The 20,195-nt window shown below is 36.7% G+C and overlaps 1 protein-coding gene across 1 annotated transcript; it reads right to left on the reverse strand.

The window, feature by feature from the left end:
• Positions 1-3,372: 3,372 nt before the first annotated feature.
• Positions 3,373-18,889, reverse strand: LOC127643038 (long-chain-fatty-acid--CoA ligase ACSBG2-like). Its single transcript, XM_052125567.1, has 14 exons — positions 18,687-18,889; positions 18,385-18,512; positions 16,593-16,870; positions 16,154-16,242; positions 15,887-16,007; positions 12,935-13,015; positions 11,816-11,965; positions 10,963-11,130; positions 10,297-10,478; positions 9,982-10,215; positions 8,743-8,960; positions 5,873-6,012; positions 5,458-5,701; positions 3,373-4,053 (listed from the first exon to the last, which is right to left on the reverse strand). The coding sequence occupies exons 1-14, from the start codon at positions 18,755-18,757 to the stop codon at positions 3,977-3,979; spliced, it is 2,181 nt and encodes a 726-aa protein (XP_051981527.1). The 5' UTR covers positions 18,758-18,889; the 3' UTR covers positions 3,373-3,976.
• Positions 18,890-20,195: the final 1,306 nt, after the last annotated feature.

Raw genomic sequence — 20,195 nt, forward strand, 5'->3', positions numbered from 1 at the left:
GGCCAGTTTATACTTCTGTGTCGAACCTACAGCATAGGCTCCGAGAAGTGGCCAAGGTGTTGGTTTATATTTATAGTTCTGCGCTGGTGTGTCTGCATCGTTTTGTGAGCACACAGCCAAAATGCTACTGTATTGAGAGAAAATGTCTTCATTTCTAAAATACCTAAATTTAATTAATAAACAAAGCAATGCAATGGCATTCGTGGATTCAAAAGTATTTATTCAATTATTGAAGCATTGAAAACAAAATGAGTTCATCAATGTATGCAGTATTTAGTGACATCTATTTATTTACACATGTTGCCTGACATGTACAGAGAAATTAAATCAGGCATAGACTGTATGATTGCTTTTTACTCACTTAAATAGTAATAGTAAATAATAATAATAGTAAATAATGTGGCATACTTTGACTCTCTCTGCTGAAAAAATTATAAAATGAATCAATAATTACTTGCTTGACCAACACACAATGGGTGTCATTTGAAAACTTAAACTCTTTAGTATCCATTTTGACAAAATAACAAACGCTTAACAGGAGTTTTTTTTAATCTGCTTACAACCATACTGTCAAACATACCGTCATAACATCATACCATGGATTACCGACCGGCCAGTGGGGCCAGTGGCTAGGGACCGGGACGGCCCTGGGCTTTAAGGTTGCACGATTGGCGATCCTTCTGCTTGCAAACCCATCAACAATTAACCAAACCACCTTTACCATGAGAACAGTCATTTTGGCTAATCCATGGATTTATCCACTGACTAACCAAATCTTAGTACTGATATTGTTAGAACTGCAGATGAAGTTATCAAATATATTATGTGAAATGTTTATTGGAGCGCTTGAATTTGGTCATCAAGAATGACCCCCACCTCACCCACAACAAAAAAACCTGTCCCCACCACTTTTAAAAAAAATATTATTATCCCCTTTTCTTCCGATTTGGAATGCCCAGTTCCCATTACTTGATAGATCCTCATGGTGGCGCATTTACTCACCTCAATCTGGGTGGCGGAGTACAAGTATCTGTTGCCTCCGCTCCTGACACCATTAATCTGTGCATCTTATCACATGGCTCATTTTGCATGACACCGCAGAGACGCCCAGCATGTTGAGGCTCATTCTACTCTCTGTGATCTACTCACAATTTACAATGCGCCCCATTGAGAGTGAAAACCATTAATTTTGACCACAAAGAGGTTACCACCTGTGACTCTACCCTCTCTAGCAACCGTGCCAATTTGATTGATAAGGAGATATGGGTGGTGTCACTCAGCACACCCTGGATTCGAACTCATGTGTCAATACTCGCTACCCAGGCCCCCTGTCCCCACCACTTTTTAAAACAAAATGATTCCCATGGTAACATTGCTGTCAATCAAGTTTCTTTGCAGCCTAGTCATACAGTACCTACACCCCAACCATCAGAACTGCCTACAGCCTGCCTGGATTAGCTCCAACCACTATGCTTGTTCTATGTTTTGAACTGAACACCTTGATACTCACACCCCCATACTGCCATGCTAGCACATCATCTCTACCTCTTCAGATGCCACAACCACCAACCAAAGAGTAGACTTGTGCCTAATGTTCAAATACTGTACATCAGGCCTGAGATTTCCTCGATGCCTTTGACGTCACATCCCAGACACTGAAAGAACGCGGTTTTGGTCTCTTTAATGTTAAGGTTAGGGTTCAGTTTAGAGTTTGGCTTAGGAGTACAGGTCGACTTATATACATGATTTACCGATTAATTGGGGATGATTTTTCGGCTATCGGAAAAAAATAAACTCTGATAGTTTCCGATAGTTATTTTTGGTTTAATTTCTCAGAGATTTATTGGAGCATTCTTCAGTCTGAACTCTTTGTAGAGATGGATGCTTCAAACATCGACATTGAAAAGCCAATGTATATTTGTACAGTACATATTATTAATATCATGTTACAATAAACCAGTCATTTAAGACAACTAAAGTTGGTTTGATAATTCATTTGTTCATAACTAATCGCTGCACTGGAGAATTGCATTACCGACAAGGTGGACAGGACGCTAACATTAATTGTTTGAATGCTTAGAACAGTGTTATAAAGTCAAGGATGGAAACTGCTTTACCTTTCCTCTTAATACACTGTTTGGAATATAAACAAAAAGTTACTTATGAATTCGAGCAGATCTGGGGTTTTTTCTCAGGGTTGAGGGGCGTCCAATTTGTTCCAGTCAGATATAAACATGAGCACTCTGAAGAGGTTTGGTTTCTAAGTGAATCTTTAAATTAATTATCAGTAATAATTAAATCATTAATGCCAACTTAATAGAGTTTTGCATGCTTCAGAAGACCAAACACGATCACAGTACAATGCATGAATGGACACGCAGTGAACCAGTTTTATAGTATTCCCTGTTATAGTTTTTTGACTACAAAGTTTCCCAAACTTTTTCTCATTCTGACAAAATTAACTTCTGTCCAAGCTTCCTAATTTTATGATGTAGTTGTACAAAAAAAAAAAACTTAGCATGGTCAAATATATATATATATTTGATATTTATGAGAGGGCACATATACCATAGACAATACAATTCTAAAATTACCTTGAAATTACCTTGAAAAAGACTTGAGCTGATTTCTATCCCTTTTCTCTCTCCCTTTCTGGTATATAATTTATAGATTTAATATAACAATACAATTATATAATAAATATTGTAAGTAGTGATGAAGCATTTTTATAATTACTACTCAAATGTTTATGAAAATTGTATGTGCTGTGCCTTTCATGTCATATCTAAAGTAGCAAGACATTGAGCTTGTGCAGTGCATCATATAGATCTCTAAATGAGTCGGAATAATATGCTGAAAAATAACTGAATAGGCTGTAATAATTCAATAAGTACTGTTGATTGTCTTCAACAGATTCACTTAAACCCAGACAAGCTCCATTTAATGTGACATAATCTACATCAAACAAAAATGCAGAACAATCTACTCTCAATGAAACTGAAAAGAGAACAAAAGAACATGGATTTATGGAGGGATGATGTTTCTTGCCAAAGCGTGCTTGTGTTTCTGGTTCACTTCAAAATTGGTTCAGTAACGCAATTTAAACAATAACAGGGGAGTTGGGCTCAAACTATAATGTGCTTTTAGTGTGGTATTTCATCCAAGAGCAGAACACCACCCTTTGTAGTTTCAAAACACAAGCACACTAGATATCAGGAGGTTATCCTCACAATATACTCCTCCTGGCTGGATTTATCTTCCCAATGTAAGAAAGGCAGACGCTATTCAATACACATTTCTGGAAGACATCCAAATACATTCTTTATTTGTGGTGTTCTAATATATAATTTATTTCATTTATATTTTCCTACATATGCTGATGATCTCCATTCTCATAAATATCCAGGGTGCTGGGTGAAAGTCAAAAGTACATAAGAAACATTTTCTTTACACAACTGCTTCTTTAGTTACACTGTAGCTGTTTGAAGAGATTGAACAGATCTCACAATAACAGTAATATGCACAGTAATTTCATTAACATTTCATATATTCTACAGAATATACAGAAAAAAAGACCAGTTGTAATAACAGAAGCACTGATCAAGCAGCCACCTCAAGGAAGTAATTGATCAGCAAATTGGTTCTGAATTTAAAAATATTGGTATATATTGGTACATAATAAATTACCAAAAAGTGAATAGCAGACAACATGAGAAAAATCATTGTTACATTCATTCAATCTTTTTTGCTGCATATAGTGCCATCGAAAATGGTGCAGTTGATAAACCTTGACTGAGGGCAGATGGCTTTGTAATAGTAATGCTTACTGTCCAGCAGTCTGTTAGAAGCTTCAAAGTGAGCGGAATCCAGATATATTACTGAGCAGTGGCAAAAGAATGGGATCCAATTGTTGTCACTCATTACTGCTGCAAACAAGTTTAGTAAAAATCACAAATGTTTCTTCTGGGGACGTCTGTTATTCCCCATAAAATTTGTTGATTTCTTCTTGATACATTTTAGTGACAACAGGCCTCTTGAGCTTCATTGTTGGACCTGACAGAAAAAAGGAAGCCGTGCTTTTAACCTCAGTCATAAAGTTTAAAAGTTGACATTTGTACAATAAAAGAAATGGATACAGTCCAATCACAGATCCATCTGTCTGTTTACATACCTGACTATTACATGCTTGACATGCTGTTATGTGACCAGGAATGCAGTTAGACAGTATATGATTATTCGTATATATTAGTAGTATATATATATATAGTATATTCGCCCATTGCTTTTGATATTTTGTCTCAAGCTGACAGGTAAAAGTACCTCTGCAGTTTATTCTTATGTCATTGTGCATAGTAAGAATAGCAAAATAAATACGCTTATCAACTTATCAAGGGAGGAGAAAACGCTTCTCATGTCTTCTGATGATGTCGTCAAATGCTGTGCGTTAGACTGTTCGGCTGGTAAATTAACATTATTGTTGTTACGGTTTCGTGTCGTCTGCACCGTGTTTTCGGTTTTGCTGATCACGTTCCATGTCATGTCTTCCTTGTTGTCCGCCCGTGTTTCACTGCCTTTGTGAAAACTACACTTCCCTCCTTCCCGTCGTTTCCGGCCCTGTCAGTGTGTTATTGTCTGCACCTGTCTGTCATTTTGTCATTACCGTGTCTCTTTATTAACCCCGCTGTTTTCCCTTCCCGTTGTCGTGCGTTGACGTTACATGTCTCCGCGTATGTCTGATTCTGACTCTCACTGTTCGTGTTCCCTGCCAGTCTGTCTACCCGCTCGTGGTTACCCTGTTATCCGTCTGTCCGTCCGAGGTTACCCTGTTGTTCTCCGCCCTCCGTATTCTTCAGTATTTGGTTTGCCTTTTTTCCCACCGTGGATTTTGATTTGTTCCTGAGTTTTTTGTTTCTTTTATGTTAATTCAAATAAAGCCGCACTTGGATCCACACCCCTGTCTACCTTCTCCTATTTCCACATCTCATAACAATTGTCATGTTAATCATTTTGCACATTGGTAGGCCTGCAGTTAATGGTAATATTAATACATTTTAATGTGTGATTTTAAGAACATTTTGGTTACTTTTGTACTATAAAAATGTTGTATTGTGTTGGGTTGCCACTTGATGTCCAAAGTAAAATCTGGGTACAAACCCATTTGTAAAACCAGTTGAGCACCACAGTATTAGATGGACCATGCAACTCTCCAATTGACTCTTTCTCTCTTTTATATTCCTGTTTACATATTAAAAAATACGTTCTAAAAGCCACGTGATAAGATGCGTGGATTGATGGTCTCAGACGCGGAGGCAACTGAAATTCATCCTCCACCACCTGGATTGAGGCGAGTCAGTATTCCACCAGGAGGACTTAGAGCACATTGGGAATTGGACATTCCAAATTGGGGAGAAAAGGGGAGATAAAATATATAAATCAATAAAATAAAATAAAACTCACCAAGTTCTCCTCCAGATACGGAGAAGTCCTGTGACAGGATGGTCCACTTCTGGACTCTCTGGGCATTGGATGTTGCTTTAGCATTGACACGCTCCATGCCCTCCTGGATCACTTTGTAAATGGCTGGCTCTTTTTTGTTAATGATTTCTGAGACTTTGCTGGCAATCACACCATGCTGCCGGCAAAACTCCACCACGAGTGGAGTCAGTTCATCTGTGGGCTCTCCATTCTCATCAACATTACACTGACAAGAAAAAAAATTGTTCTGTCTAATCTGATTCAAAAGAAAATTACCATTTAATTTTTTTTTACACATAGCAAAGACTGAGTGCGATGGTATACATTTTTAGCAATTAAAAACACTTCATAACTCGTTTACTTTTAATGGGCTCGAGTACTGTGAGTGTAGGCTTACTTTGAGTGTGAGTAGCATGGAGAGGAACTTCTTTTTATCTCCAACCAACATTGCATTACTGATTATTGACACCTCCTCCTTTACTGCATCCTCAATGGGGACTGGTGGTACATTTTCTCCACCAGCAGTAATGATTAACTCTGCAAAAAAAATTAGGTACATATTGTATACACATATAAATATTTAAATAATGTTATGCTTCATACTTTCATCTTAAATAATCTCCTACACACATTTCAAGAAACATGGTTGTATTCCCAAGCCAATTAAAGTTCCCTAAAACAGCATTTGAACAATACGCCACACTTAAAAACAAGCTTTAAAGGCTTTGCATTATAAAAAATATCAAAACCAAGTGCCAGTTTTTTAAAAGAAGCATAGCACAAACATAAAAAACAAATAAATTAATAAAATAAAGTTATAGGGATTAAAAAAAAATGTGAACACTTTATGGTTTCAAACTTAGTGTCAAGTCAAGTCAACCTTTATTTATAGAGCACATTTAAAAACAACAGAAGTTGACACAAAGTGCTTTACAGATCAAACAAATAAATAAACAATGACAGAGTTATTATATATATATATATAATGTAATAAAAAATGTATAAATACCTTTAAGTACAGCATCATGTATTTACCCATTTTAACCTATTCAAGGACCCATTCAAAAGCTACAGAATAAAAATTTGTTTTCAAAGAAGATTTAAATATTGCTAATGAAGAAGCTGACCCAGAGATTAGGACCTACCACAGAAAAGGCACGGTCACCCTTAGATCTGTAGTGACACTGAGGAACCCTCAATAGAAGTTGATCAGATGACCTGAGTGCTCTAGTGGGGGAGTAAGGGAGGAGAAGGTCACTGATATATTGGGGCGCGAGACCAGATAGTGCCTCGTAGACATAAAGCAGAATTTTTATATCAAACCTGAATTTCATGGGAAGCCAGTGTAGAGACGCTAAAACAGAAGAAATGTGATCCCTCTTTCTTGACCCTGTTAAAAGCCTAGCTGCCGCATTTTGAACAAGCTGTAGATGGGATAATTTCCAAGTCTTTATGGAAAGAAAATGTTTATATCAGCGATAGATCTGCATATTGAAAAGTAGCGAGGAGTCTAAAATCACACCAAGACTCCTTAAATGATCTTGTACCTTTGATGACAGAGAACCTAACTGGGCATCCAGGCCAGGTAAGGAGGACATGGAGGAACCTAAAATCAGAACTTCAGTTTTGCTTTCATTTAATTGTAAAAAATTGTTTGCTAGCAAATGTTTAATTTCCTTGAAGCAATTTAGGGCTTTCTCCAATGAACACTTCATGTCTACACTCACTGGGAAATGGAATTGTGAATCGTCAGCATAGCAGTGATAAGATATGCTGTATTTCTGAAAAATAGAGCTCAGAGGAAGCATATACGGGCAAAATAACAAAGGTCTAAAATCGACCCTTGAGGGACACCACTGTAATTAAGCAGCCTGTAAGACGTCCGTACTGTGTCTCCTTCAACAGGGAGACAGGAAGGACAGCTGATCATCCTCACAGTGGCAGACCATGTGTAACAACACATGCACAGGATTGGTACATCTGAATATCACACCTGCGGGACAGGTACAGGATGGCAACAACAACTGCCCAAGTTACACCAGGAATGCACAAGGAATCCTTCAATCAGTGCTCAGACTGTCCACAATAGGCTGAGAGAGGCTGGACTGAGGACTTGTAGGCCTGTTGTAAGGCAGCTCCTTACCAGACATCACCGGCAACAACGTCATCTATGGGCATAAACCCATCTTCGCTGGACCAGACAGGACTGGCAAAAAGTGCTCTTCACTGACGAGTCACGGTTTTGTCTCAGCAGAGGTGATGGTCGGACTTGCATTTATCGTTGAAGGAATGAGCATTACACCGAGGCCTGTACTCTGGAGTGGGATCGATTTGGAGGTGAGGGTCCGTCATGGTCTGGGGCGGTGTGTCACAGCATCATCGGACTGAGCTTGTTGTCATTGCTGGCAATCTCAATGCTGTGCGTTACAGGGAAGACATCCTCCTCCCTCATATGGTACCCTTCCTTCAGGCTCATCCTGACATGACCCTCCAGCATGACAATGCCACCAGCCATACTGCTCATACTGCTCGTTCTGTGCGTGATTTCCTGCAAGACAGGAATGTCAGTGTTCTGCCATGGCCAGCGAAAAGCCTGGATCTCAATCCAATTGAGCATATCTGGGACCTGTTGGATCGAAGGGTGAGGGCTTGGGCCATTCCCCCCAGAAATGTCTGGGAACTTGCAAGTGCCTTGGTAGAAGAGTGGGATAAAATCTCACAGCAAGAACTGGCAAATCTGGTGCAGTCCATGAGGAGGAGATGCACTGCAGTACTTAATGCAGCTGGTGGCCACACCAGATACTGACTGTTACTTTTGACCCCCCCCTTTATTCAGGGACACATTATTCCATTTCTGTTAGTCACATGTCTGTGAAACTTGTTCAGTTTATGTCTAAGTTGTTTAATATTTTTATATTTATACAAGTATTTACACATGTTAAGTTTGCTGAAAATAAAAGCATTTGAAAGTGAGAGGACATTTCTTTTTTGCTGAGTTTATATACACTAATATACTAAAATCTACTAATATAAATATACTATACTAGTTCTGAGAAAAGCTCTAGCATAATTTGTTTGCAGATACCACATGGTTTGATATTTTTTAATGTAATGTAATGACATCCAAACATTTTTAAGTGTGACGCAATTGTCCAAATACATGTAGGGGCCACTGTATATAGTAGTATTTGTTAGTATTTATAGCAATCTCTACCCTAAATGTAACATTTTAGAATGGTCCATATTACAAATTATATGCATTTCTACCTTTTATCCTTCCAGTGATGTACAGGAAGTTATTTTTGTCATGTTTTCCCAGGTCTCCTGAGTGTAGCCACCCATCTGCATCCAGTGCCTCTTCAGTCTTGTCTGGCATGTTCAGGTATCCCATGAACACATGCCGTCCCCAGACACAGACCTCACCATTCCCATCATTATCCTCCTTGTCTAGCTTGGTTTTGCAGCCTGTCATCACCTTACCACAGCTGGAGGAGTCCAAATCATAAATGTGACAATATAGTATGCATTAGAAATGTTTATAAAAGAGCTCTACAATGGATTCTACATTCTTTCCAGTGCAGTGCCATAAACATACTTGTTTTATTATGTGGCAATATTTGCCCACTAGAATAGCTTTTTCTCCAGTGCAATTTTACCTTTATGGGGGAATTTCTTTTCTAACTATATTAAAACACACAGTGTGCCATCTATGTGCCATTCATGTCAAATGTTTGAATTTAAACAACTAACTGAAATAAATTCTCAATATGAACAATTAAGGCTGTTTCATATTAAATGAAATAAACAAATTAAATGAAATAAATAAATAAATATCTGAGCAGTAAATAATAAAACACAATAAACACAACACTTGAAGGAATTATAAAATTCTCCCATCATTTACTCACTCACAAGATGTCCATACAATGCAAGTCAATGGGGTCCAAAACTTTCAAGCTCCAAAAATGACATAAAGGTAAGGTTCTGAAGCCTTACCTTGCCTTGGTTTTGGGTGAGAAACAGACCAAAGTGTAACTCCTTATTTACTATAAATCTTGCCAGACATGGATTAAACGACTTGAATTATACAGATTATCTTTATGCTTTATGCTTATTTGGCAGTCAAGAGGCACTTATATCCTTTATGTCCTTTTAGGAGCTTGAAAGTTTTGGACCACATTGACTTGCATTGTATGCATATAAACGCATCATTAATCTGTGATAATATCTTTGTTTATGTTCCATAGAAGATGGAACATCAAATGAGTTTGAGACAGCATGACAGTGAGTAAATGATGAGAGAATTAAAATGATAGAATTATCATTTTTGGGAGAACTAACTCTTTAAATAATTGTCAGGTCCATATGTCAGATGAACGAATTAAACATTTCTGGGTAAATTTTGCCCCAAGCTCAGTTTAATTTTTTATTCTGGTACAGTGTTTGAGAGTGATATAGAGAAGCATTGTTTAATATTTAACAGACATAGCACATCATGTCTCTGACCTCATAATGCGATAGTCTTCAGCCCAGGAGATGGTGTGGGGTCCAGTGCTCTCACTCATCCCATACAGCTCAAAGATGGGTATATAAAGGCTCATGAAGTACTCTAGTGTGTCTTTGGTGATTGGAGCTGCCCCAGTGTAGCAGGCCTTACAGCGATCAAGACCCAGAGCTTTTCGCACATTTTTGAAAACCAGGTTATTTGACAACATGAAGCCCCAAGGCACTGAGGAATCACTGTAGAAAGATAAAATGAGCTTTGTGTTCCTCTCAGAAGATATGATATATAAGTAAATCTGTGATTCTTTTAAAACGCACCCATCCATGGCATTATAGCTTGCTTGAAGTCCTATCCCCTTGGCCCAATCGGCGATCATTTTTTTCATGATGGATGATTTTGCACCAGCGGCTTTCATCGCTTCTTGCATTTTTTCCCATACTCTGGGAACTCCCAAGAAGCTTGTGGGACGCACCTCTCTCAGAGTGTTGGCCAGAGAGCCCTGCAGTAAACAAGACATTTTAATAACATCTAGGATGAATCGGTTTTGTATAAGAGTTGTACAACATTCCTCTATTCCTCCATTGTAAATAATTTTGCTAAACAAATAAATGTAAATCTAGAAAAAAATTATATAGTTATTCCTTTAAATTTTAAATTGTGAACAGTACACTAGTGAAAGGATTGGGTACAGCTACTTTATCTTTAAGACAAAAATTTTGCACAATTGGAATAATTATAAATGTATAAAAATTACAAAATAACACAAATAGAATTATGAAAATTATGTAGTTTCCCCTGATGTAAGTAATTGTTAATTGCATATGACATAGCAATATACAAAACTGTAAAGCTGCGGACACGCTACACTTCACGCTCCATATACTTCCATTCAAACGTCACTTAAAACTGACCTTAAATAAACAAAGCCTTTAAGCATTCTATATATTGAGAACATGCAAAACAGTACAAGAAAGGATTTTAACCTTCAGTGCATCTGGTTCTGCAAAACTGACTGTGCCGGCAAACCTCATGCAGATCCACATGTCGTTGACCTGGGATGCCACGTGACTCAGGGGCAAATAGCTCACCAATTCCTCCTCACCCATCTTCACCCTGGTCATGGTGCCAACTGCATTGGCTGTCCATGTGATCTGACAGAGGAGGGTTGAAATTAATTTCAAGATTAGAAATTCAGGGACAGCACTTGCTTTATCCTTTTTTTAAAGGTGCCGCTTTCAAAATCAGCTGTTCTGGAACCCCCATATAATTAGACACGCCCCTTCTTTCCAAAGCCCCGTCCTCCAAATGCCGTCATACCACTGTGAACCACGGGCACATTTTAGTTTGTTATTTACAAAGCCTAAGGCTGTCACAGAGCCAGGTGTGCTTTTTCAGGATGCTTATTTCATTTAAATATGTCAGGCAATAGGGACAATTTTGCATGCCATTCCATAAAAAACAAATGCGTTTATGAAACAGAAAACATTGAAATTGTAAAATGACAATAAACCCTCAAACCACAAACTCCTACAGTTAGTATAGTAATCGATAGCACTTAGTGGAAGAATTTTGTTTCTGGTTAGTATAAATTATAAATGTAACTGTTTATTGAACACAGATGTCTATTATAATTTGCTGTTGCCACCATTTAAAAAAAGCATAAGGCATTTGAGTCTGTGTCTAAGAACACCGATTAACAGTTGTAAAATCACTATAATGCATGGCCTCTGGCAACTTATTGCTTTAATTACCTGCTATAATTGTGTTATTAATTTGGGCATTGCAATATGTGGTGAACCAGTCTCTTTGTACTGCGATACTACAAGTGGTACTCACATTGTCGTGGCTGAGCATGACCCCTTTGGGATTTCCTGTGGTCCCTGATGTGTAGATGAGTGTGCAGCACTCATTGGCATTTTGACTGTTGATCACTGCATCCAATTTGGCTTCAGGGACATCCTCTCCAAGTTTCATGAATTCTGCCCACTAAGAGAATACAGAAGCTTAGACATTAAATTCAAATCAGCATACTGTTTGATTCTTTGATGAACAAACATGTGCTGGAAATGTGTTCCTTGTTTGCATTAATTTTCTTTGACTGAATTTTTGTAAACAAAACAAAGCACACCAGTACTCCAAGTACAGTCTTTACACTCTGATACTTCCTAAACAAACTAAGGGTGGGGGGCCAATTTGGTTCCAGGGCCCCTAGTGGTTTGGGGGCACTTAGCTGCGACTAATACCTAGAAACAGCTGTATATTTATTATTATTGTTAATAATACTAAATATAGCACCTTTCCAGAGCTCAAGGACACTTTACAATAGTAACACAACAATACACAAACAAAGAACAGTCACAAAAACACAGTTCAGATAGCACAGTCATTGAGAGTGAATACATAACACATTAAGATAAATAACACTGAGAAAACAAAACAGTTTTAAGATGAGATTTAAACTCAGAAATAGAAGAGATGCTGCGAAGAGTCAGGGGGAGTGAATTCCATATATTGGGTGCTACTATGCTGCATAACCTGCCACCCATAGTAGAAAGGTGAGATATAGGGACAGAAAGGAGTCCGGACCCAGAAGACCTAAGTGAGCAGATCGGGTTGTAGGGGATAGTAAGGTGCCAGACCATGAAGTGATTTAAATGCAAGCAGGATTAGTTTATATTTGATGCTAAACAAAACTGGTAACCAGTGAATTTCAAACTGGAATGGAGTAATATGAGATGAGCGCTTGGTATGTGGAGGAATTCTAGCAGCAGAACTTTGAATATATTGCAACCTAGCAATAGAGTTAGCAGGTAAACCAATGAAGAGGGCATTGCAATAGTCAAGACGTGAGGATATAAATGCATGAACCAGTGAAACGGCATCTTTGAGACTGATAAAGGGACTAAGGCGAGCAATGCGGCACTTAGACTGTTGTATTATTTGGTACAATCTTACCGTATATACATTTGGTAACTTCTGCTCCATTTCACCCTTGTACTGAACAATAGCTTTCAAATGTGGTAGTTGATCTCTGACCTGTGTGGACAGTGAAAGTGAATTATTATTTTATTATTAGATTAATGTATAGTAACTTTCAGACTTTATTTGAAAACTTTGAGCTAGATTTATAATCATTGACAGGTTATCATGTTCCATTGCACAGGAAAAGCTGTGGTATGTTGCATTTACTGTTTACACAGATAGGAATGTTTTTTTAATAATAGCGATCAAGATCAAGATCCAATTGTGATTTAGAAACTATTTTTTTTCTAAGTCAAGTCATGTCACATCTATTTCTATAGCACATTTAAAAACAACAAATGTTGGGCAAAGTGCTGTACAATAGGATGAATCAAAATTAAGTCAGTAGTTGTTTTAGCTTATTTTTTTAACGCCATCCCAACTTCAATGGCCATTTTCATGGCAAAATCCATGTTAAAATATAAAATAATGAAACAATTAAAACCATAAATTGTTTAGGATCCATTTTTAATATAAACTCGAAAAATTATTCTGGACTGACTTTGTAATTTTGTCTTACATACGGGATGATCCCATATTTTATGGGATGGGCTATAACCCTTGGTAATAAGGACTTTTTCTGTGTGCCATTCAATAAAAAAAATTGCTTTTATAAACCAGAAAACAAATACTTCCAAATCTAAATTCTGACTGGATGAGCCGTATTCGAAGTCATAAAATGACTGTAAACCCACACCTGTGGCCGCACAAACTATATTAATGTGACAAGTTGCTACGTTGCTTGGAAACGGCAAACTCCTACAGTTTGTATAGTGAACTATAATAGCCTACTTAAAAACAATTAAAGTAAAACAATTTTATCAGATGACTAGAATTACCATAGTCCAGTTAAATTAGTTTTAGCTGTTTTTAGCTAATTAGTAACACTTCACAGATGATGCACTAGTGAAACTATTAAAGGGTTAGTTCACCCAAAAATGAAAATTATCTCATAATTTACTCACCCTCAAGCCATGCTAGGTGTATATGACTTTCTTCTTAAAAAATATCCTGACTCTTCCAAGCTTTATAATTGGAGTAAATGGTACCTTACATCTAGAGCCCGAAGCCATTTGGTTTGAGAATAATGGCTGGCTGATGAAGTTATTGGCTGGCTAGCCGGCTCAGCCAAAACCTAAATGGCTGCTGCAGCCGGCAAACTTTTCATAGCTGCAAATGGCTGAAGCTGCCACTTCATGTCTACAGATGTCTATGTTATACTGATTTACTAGATCTCAATATTTCCAAGCAATGCATGGCTTACACTATATTTCTACAAAATGCAAGAATGTTGATTAAGAACGCAAACTTTTGTTGAATTTATGCGAAATCTACATATGCAAACAGATGAAGTGTAGTAAAATAAAGACCTAAATGTGTATTTCTGACTTTTTGTCACCACAAGTCTGAAAGAAGACATGTTATTGAAGACAAATATCCAAAAATCTCAAAATTGACCAGTAAAAAAAAAACGATGTTTTTGCCTGCCGTGTCTCGCCTTAATATAAACACACACTGTTATCAGTAGCCTATTATTTTGGACAAAGTTTTGCACATTTCACTTCAATGTACACTGAAGCATGCGTCGTGAATTAGCAATGTGGAAACGGTGGTTTGTTACTGCAGTAATATCACGTTCAGTGCTATAAATCTCTCCGTTCCAGAATATTTGGTTCATAACATCAATCTTTGATTCAGGTGTTTGTGCAACCGTGCCCTGAAGATTTAACAAAAGTCTGGGTAGGCCTAAGTTAAAAAAAAAAGTAAGTAGGAATTAGGAAAGTATGTGAGAAGTGAGATCAAAATTACCTTGCTTGCTTCTTTCCGCCATTTCACCTCAGTCGCGAGAAAAAAATGCGTCGCTTCTTCTGTACAAAATACGAGCAATTTTAATTGGTCGTCAATTCACTGTGAGTCTGTGTATCGTAGCAACGAGCACAAGACTGTGCTGTTATGAATCCAGTGGGAAAATAGATCTCGTGTATTGTTTATATAGTTCGTGTGTATATGTCTCTATGTGATAGAATTATTATTTGATGCAAATAATTCTAGCCGGCTCAGCCAAACTTTATCAGATGGCGCTCAATTTGGCTTACTAAATTATTGGCTGGCGGCGGCTGAAATTCTAAATGGCGCAAATGGAGGCGCCTGGCGGCGGCTTCGGGTTCTACTTACATCATACGCCTTGACTCGACTCTTGTTACTGTAATTATAGTGATTCTAGTTTATAAAGTTATAAATATGGATATTTTTCTTATGAATGCATGGCTTCGCTTCAGAAGGCCTTTATTAACCCCCTGGAGCCATAATGATACATTTTTTGAAGGAAGGATACGCTTTTTTGGGCTTCAAAATCTAAGGTACCATTCACTCCCATTATAAAGCTTGGAAGAGCCAGGATATTTTTGAATATATCTCTGATTGTGTTTGGCTGAAAGAAGAATGTCATATACACCTAGGATGGCTTGAGGATGACTAAATTATGGAATCATTTTCATTTTTGGGTGAACTATCGACTTTAACCACGCTGTTTTTTACTCAAGATAAGATGGATCTAATAATGATTAATTGAATTAACTTCTTTTGGTAAAAAATGTCTAGAAAAAAATAAATGAATATTTTCACAGCTCCAACAAAACAGCTGACTTCCTTTCAAGAAACATCTAAATACAAAAACTCTTCCGTGAGAGCTTGACTCTGTTAATCCTCTTACTGTTATATTAAAGGTGTGTGTCACATACTGTGCATCCCTGTTCATGTTCATACTTCTCTGTGCAATTCTAGAATGAATCACGTTTGCTTGTGTTAGACACTTTGGATAGAAGGACTGACCTTCTAAATGACTAAATGTAATAGTAAGTAAAACACTAATCATTCTTTAACTACCTGGAGGATTTTGATCAGTTGTTTGTGGTTTTCGACCACCAGAACATTAGCTTGACAGTTATCCGCAACATACTGGCAGGCTTCTGGAGAGCTTGTTGTATAGATTCCTGTTGCAAGTCCCCTGTGATAAAACAAGATATCTGTTTAAATAACTACAGATCAGATCCTGAATCAGATCCCATAATAAGTTACTTAGGCTTTTCCCTCATTATATAACTGCAGGATGAAGCTTCAACAGATTCAAACTGATTAATTTTCAGTTAGTACCCTGCTAGAATACATCCAACATCTGCAATAAACCATTCAGGAGAATTGAAGCCCAGAATGCCAACGCCATGAAATCGCTCTAGGCCAAGCTAGATTAAACACAGAGAATAAATGCACAATGAATGAATGTACAAGATAATTCATCTCCTAGACATCACAGAGACTGATTGATGTAGAGTGCTGACATAACAACAACACTAGCATTGTAAAAGCTTTGAATTGCTAATACTTTAAGCCAATACTTTGATCATTCCAATACCACAAAGAAATTATTTGTTTTATATGTTTTTTTTAGAAATGCAAAGAAATGCAAACATAACTATATGCATATCCAAAATAAATTTCATTCACATTGTAAATGAAGCATCAAACAAACATTTGAAATTACTCAATAAAATGAAGTTATTTAAAAGGAGAGGAGTTAGATGTCAAATCATACCTTCAAAAAGCTTTTTGCTGCAGCTCTGGAATGTTGATAGTATTCCATGTAGGTCAAGGTGAACCACATTCCATCTTTCTTGGCCTGTAGGGCAGGCCAATCTCCGCACTTCTCCACCGTAGCTTGAAACATCTGATGGACTGTCATGGGAGGTTCTGAGCCCAATCCCAATGCTTCCATCCTCAGTTTCACAGCCTTGTCTCTGGCTGTGCTCCATAGCTCTTGGGCTGGAGCAAGACGCACATCTCCAACCTCTAACGGTATTGACGATTCATCTCCTTTTTGAACAGGACAGCAAGAACAAAACACAGGAGACATGATTGTGCTTTAGAAATGCTTCCAAAAGTCATCAAATGTATGGTTGAAGTTTTTGCATGCTGCCTATACAACAGCAGATCTCTTCTTCGTAGCACCTGCCCCTTACTTTTGCCTGTCCGGTCACACACTAGCGAAAAACTGAGGCGTTATCTGCTTAATAACAGAGCAGGGTTAGGTCAGGATACTGATAGCATGTCTTTCCCCCACCAAGCAGGTTTCACATGTGATGTTCAATTAAGTCAAATCAATGTACTATAGTAGTATACTTCATTAGATTCGTCAAACTTAATTTCAATTTAGTATATTTTCTTGTGTTGGTCCATAAGAAATGTATTAATCATTAGAATTTGACATGTGAGGTAAGAAAATGTAAGGACAGGGGAATTGTTGCACTGTCAATTTGATAGTACCTGCTTATGGAGCTAAGCAGCACTCAAGTCAAACATCATTTGAATGTAAATGTCCATTCTCAACCTGAGCACAAGCACTAATCTTCACCTCAATAGTAACCAACAAAATTGCAGCCAAACGTTTTTTTAGCAACAGAACATGAAACACTAACAAATCTCTTCCTATTCTCATCTGGTCCAAAATGCATAAATTAACACTTCATTTCAACATGTAGTCACCCCATCCAGTACCATGCAAAGCATGCAAAAAAAAAAAAAGGAAATTCCCTGCCCAGTTTCATCAATATTACCAAAAGTATTCATGTTGTCCAAACTCAAATGGATGAAGTTAACTTAAAATTTACTAATTGAATTGTATAGAACACAATGAAATCTAGTTGTGATTAAAAGTTATAGAATTGTTGCTTTAATTCATTTACGTATGCAATTATATATATATATATATATATATATATATATATATATATATATATATATATATATATATATATATATATATATATTTTTTAATTTTTTATTTTTTTTATTGTATTTAAAAATAAAAAATTTGTATATATATGACAAACACATTGCTATATAATTTCTAAAATACACTGACCCAATTCTTAGGTTGAAAACAAAAAAGAAATACTAATTTAAAAGGTTCCAGTCTAAAAGCAGATATATACACACAGCAATTTAAAAAACTAATTGTGATCATTAAGTTAGGAAGTGGCTAGTTGGAGGCATTAAGTAGTAATAGACATTAACCTGTATGCTTGTAAGAAAATAATGTTTCTTATACATTTTTATACTATTATTAACATACTGTGTTTTTATGTATTCTTGTGTAATTAAATTTTTTTTAACTTTGAACTCTCAATCTGTGTTCTTTCTCTGGAGCTTGCAATTACTAAATTGCATTGACTACAATTAATTCTGCATGCGTTATCTTTGTGCATTTGATAAATAAATCTTGACTTGACTTGGAAATAACTCAGAATGTATGTAAAATAGTTAGATTTTTTATGTGCATGCATTTCGTGAGCATGCTAAACAGGAACACAACTGCATGTGAAGACTACCTGTGTTGCTCTGCATAACAGAGGCTGAGCAATTTCCATTCAGTTGAACTTTACAGTCATGGAGTGGTACAGTGTGAGATTCTTCAGTGTGGTTAAGAGCAGGTTTTTCAGGGGAGACTTTCACAGAACTAACAAAAAAAAAAGAGAGAGTATATACCCGTTAGTTTGTCAGTGCAACAATCAGCAACAAACAGGTGATAATAAACAGCACATTTATAGTAAGTAGTAACAGTGAGACATTAGCTACTAATATATTGAAAGATGACAGAGATGACAGATTTTGGTTGCTAAACTCTACATACCCTTCAGTAAGTTTTCCAAAGACAGGAATTTCCTTGGAATCACCAGGTGGTATACAGCCATCGGCAGACATTGTCCGGAGTCTTAAAACAACAGCAAAATGAAATAGTGTATTTACAAAACACTAAAAACCGGGGCTCACATAAATAGGAGCAAATACAATAAATAAATACTACAACTTTATTTAAAATATACAATTACAAAGATCTCTTATACTCAGTCAAAACCAAGTGGCTTAAAAATGTGATTTATCCTTTATATGTACCCCAGCTCTTGCAAAATATTAAGTCAAATGAGCCAACAGATAGAGCACCAGATGATGAAAGCCATAGGCAGAGCAGAGAATCAGAGTCAAACTTTTCATCTACATTTCGCAATGAAATTAAAGTATTGAGTTGAACAGTCTAAATATGCATATGCATACTTTCACATTTAGAATTAGAGGCACATATGTGAAATATATTATATAGGCTATAATGTAATTGTTTCTGATTACTTATGGTTGGGTAATATAATTGTCTGCATTTGTGAAGTTTAGAAAAGTATCCCATCTAGAGTACTTCTGATGTAATTGTCAATATATTTGCCATTTAGGAATGGCGTAGGCATCGCATTTTTATGAGAGCATCCATTATATATTATATACACACATACTGAGCTATTAGAATGAGCAACTTCAGATGCTCATTCTATAAAAAGTATAGCAATACGAAATAATTTCCATTGTCTTGTATTGCCTTTAAAATGCAATAAAACTGCTTTCAGGTTAATTAAATACAAGGAGTAAATAAAAAATAAAAATCAAATTATATGTTTAATCAAAGATCTTTGGGTTATTGCTTCAATCAGAATTTGTGACTTGACTTTGCTACCGATTGCAAAAGGACAAAGTTCATGATCATTACAACATGGCCATCACATCATGATCTGTGTCCTGCTGAACTTGACCACAGATTTAGACATCTAACTGCAATAAGAGTCAATTCATAACAGTCAAGAGGGGATATAAAGGCCTATGGAATATAATGAATTTGATGCTCTTAAGGAATGCGATTGACCTAATCTTTAATGGATAAAGAGTGTCAGGAGATGTCAGGTTGAAAAGTCTTTCATTCACATGGGCCGCTTTTCTCAAAATACCAGAAAATTAGTTTTACTGCATCAAGGCTTAACGACAATTCACATGATAACTTATATGATCATTCATTTTTTTAATTATTATTATTTCCTTTGCATCATATTAAAAGGAAAATGGACCTGTTATGATTGTTTAGAGAATAACCTGTATCATATGCAGCACCTTTTACATGAAACTCAGTGCCTCAGTGCTTGACTTCATGGGAAAATCAAAAGAAATCAGAAGAAACAAGTATCTATATCCACAGTAAAACGAGTCCTGTATCGACATAACCTGAAAGGTTGCTCAGCAAAAAAGAAGTGCTCCAAAACTACCATTAAAAAGCCAGACTACAGTTTGCAAGTGCACACGGGGACAAAGATCTTACTTTTTG

Source organism: Xyrauchen texanus, chromosome 4, assembly GCF_025860055.1.
Source record: "Xyrauchen texanus isolate HMW12.3.18 chromosome 4, RBS_HiC_50CHRs, whole genome shotgun sequence".
In the NCBI taxonomy this organism is placed as follows: domain Eukaryota; kingdom Metazoa; phylum Chordata; class Actinopteri; order Cypriniformes; family Catostomidae; genus Xyrauchen; species Xyrauchen texanus.

Excerpts from the sequence above, each read along its gene's own strand:
- LOC127643038 (XM_052125567.1), bottom strand. The coding sequence starts at position 18,757 with ATGTCTGCCGATGGCTGTATACCACCTGGTGATTCCAAGGAAATTCCT. Across the intron at positions 5,702-5,872 it reads CCATGCTACTCACACTCAAA|TGTAATGTTGATGAGAATGG; the intron begins GTAAGCCTACAC and ends TTTTCTTGTCAG. Across the intron at positions 4,054-5,457 it reads CGTATCTGGAGGAGAACTTG|GTCCAACAATGAAGCTCAAG; the intron begins GTGAGTTTTATT and ends TTTTTCTGTCAG.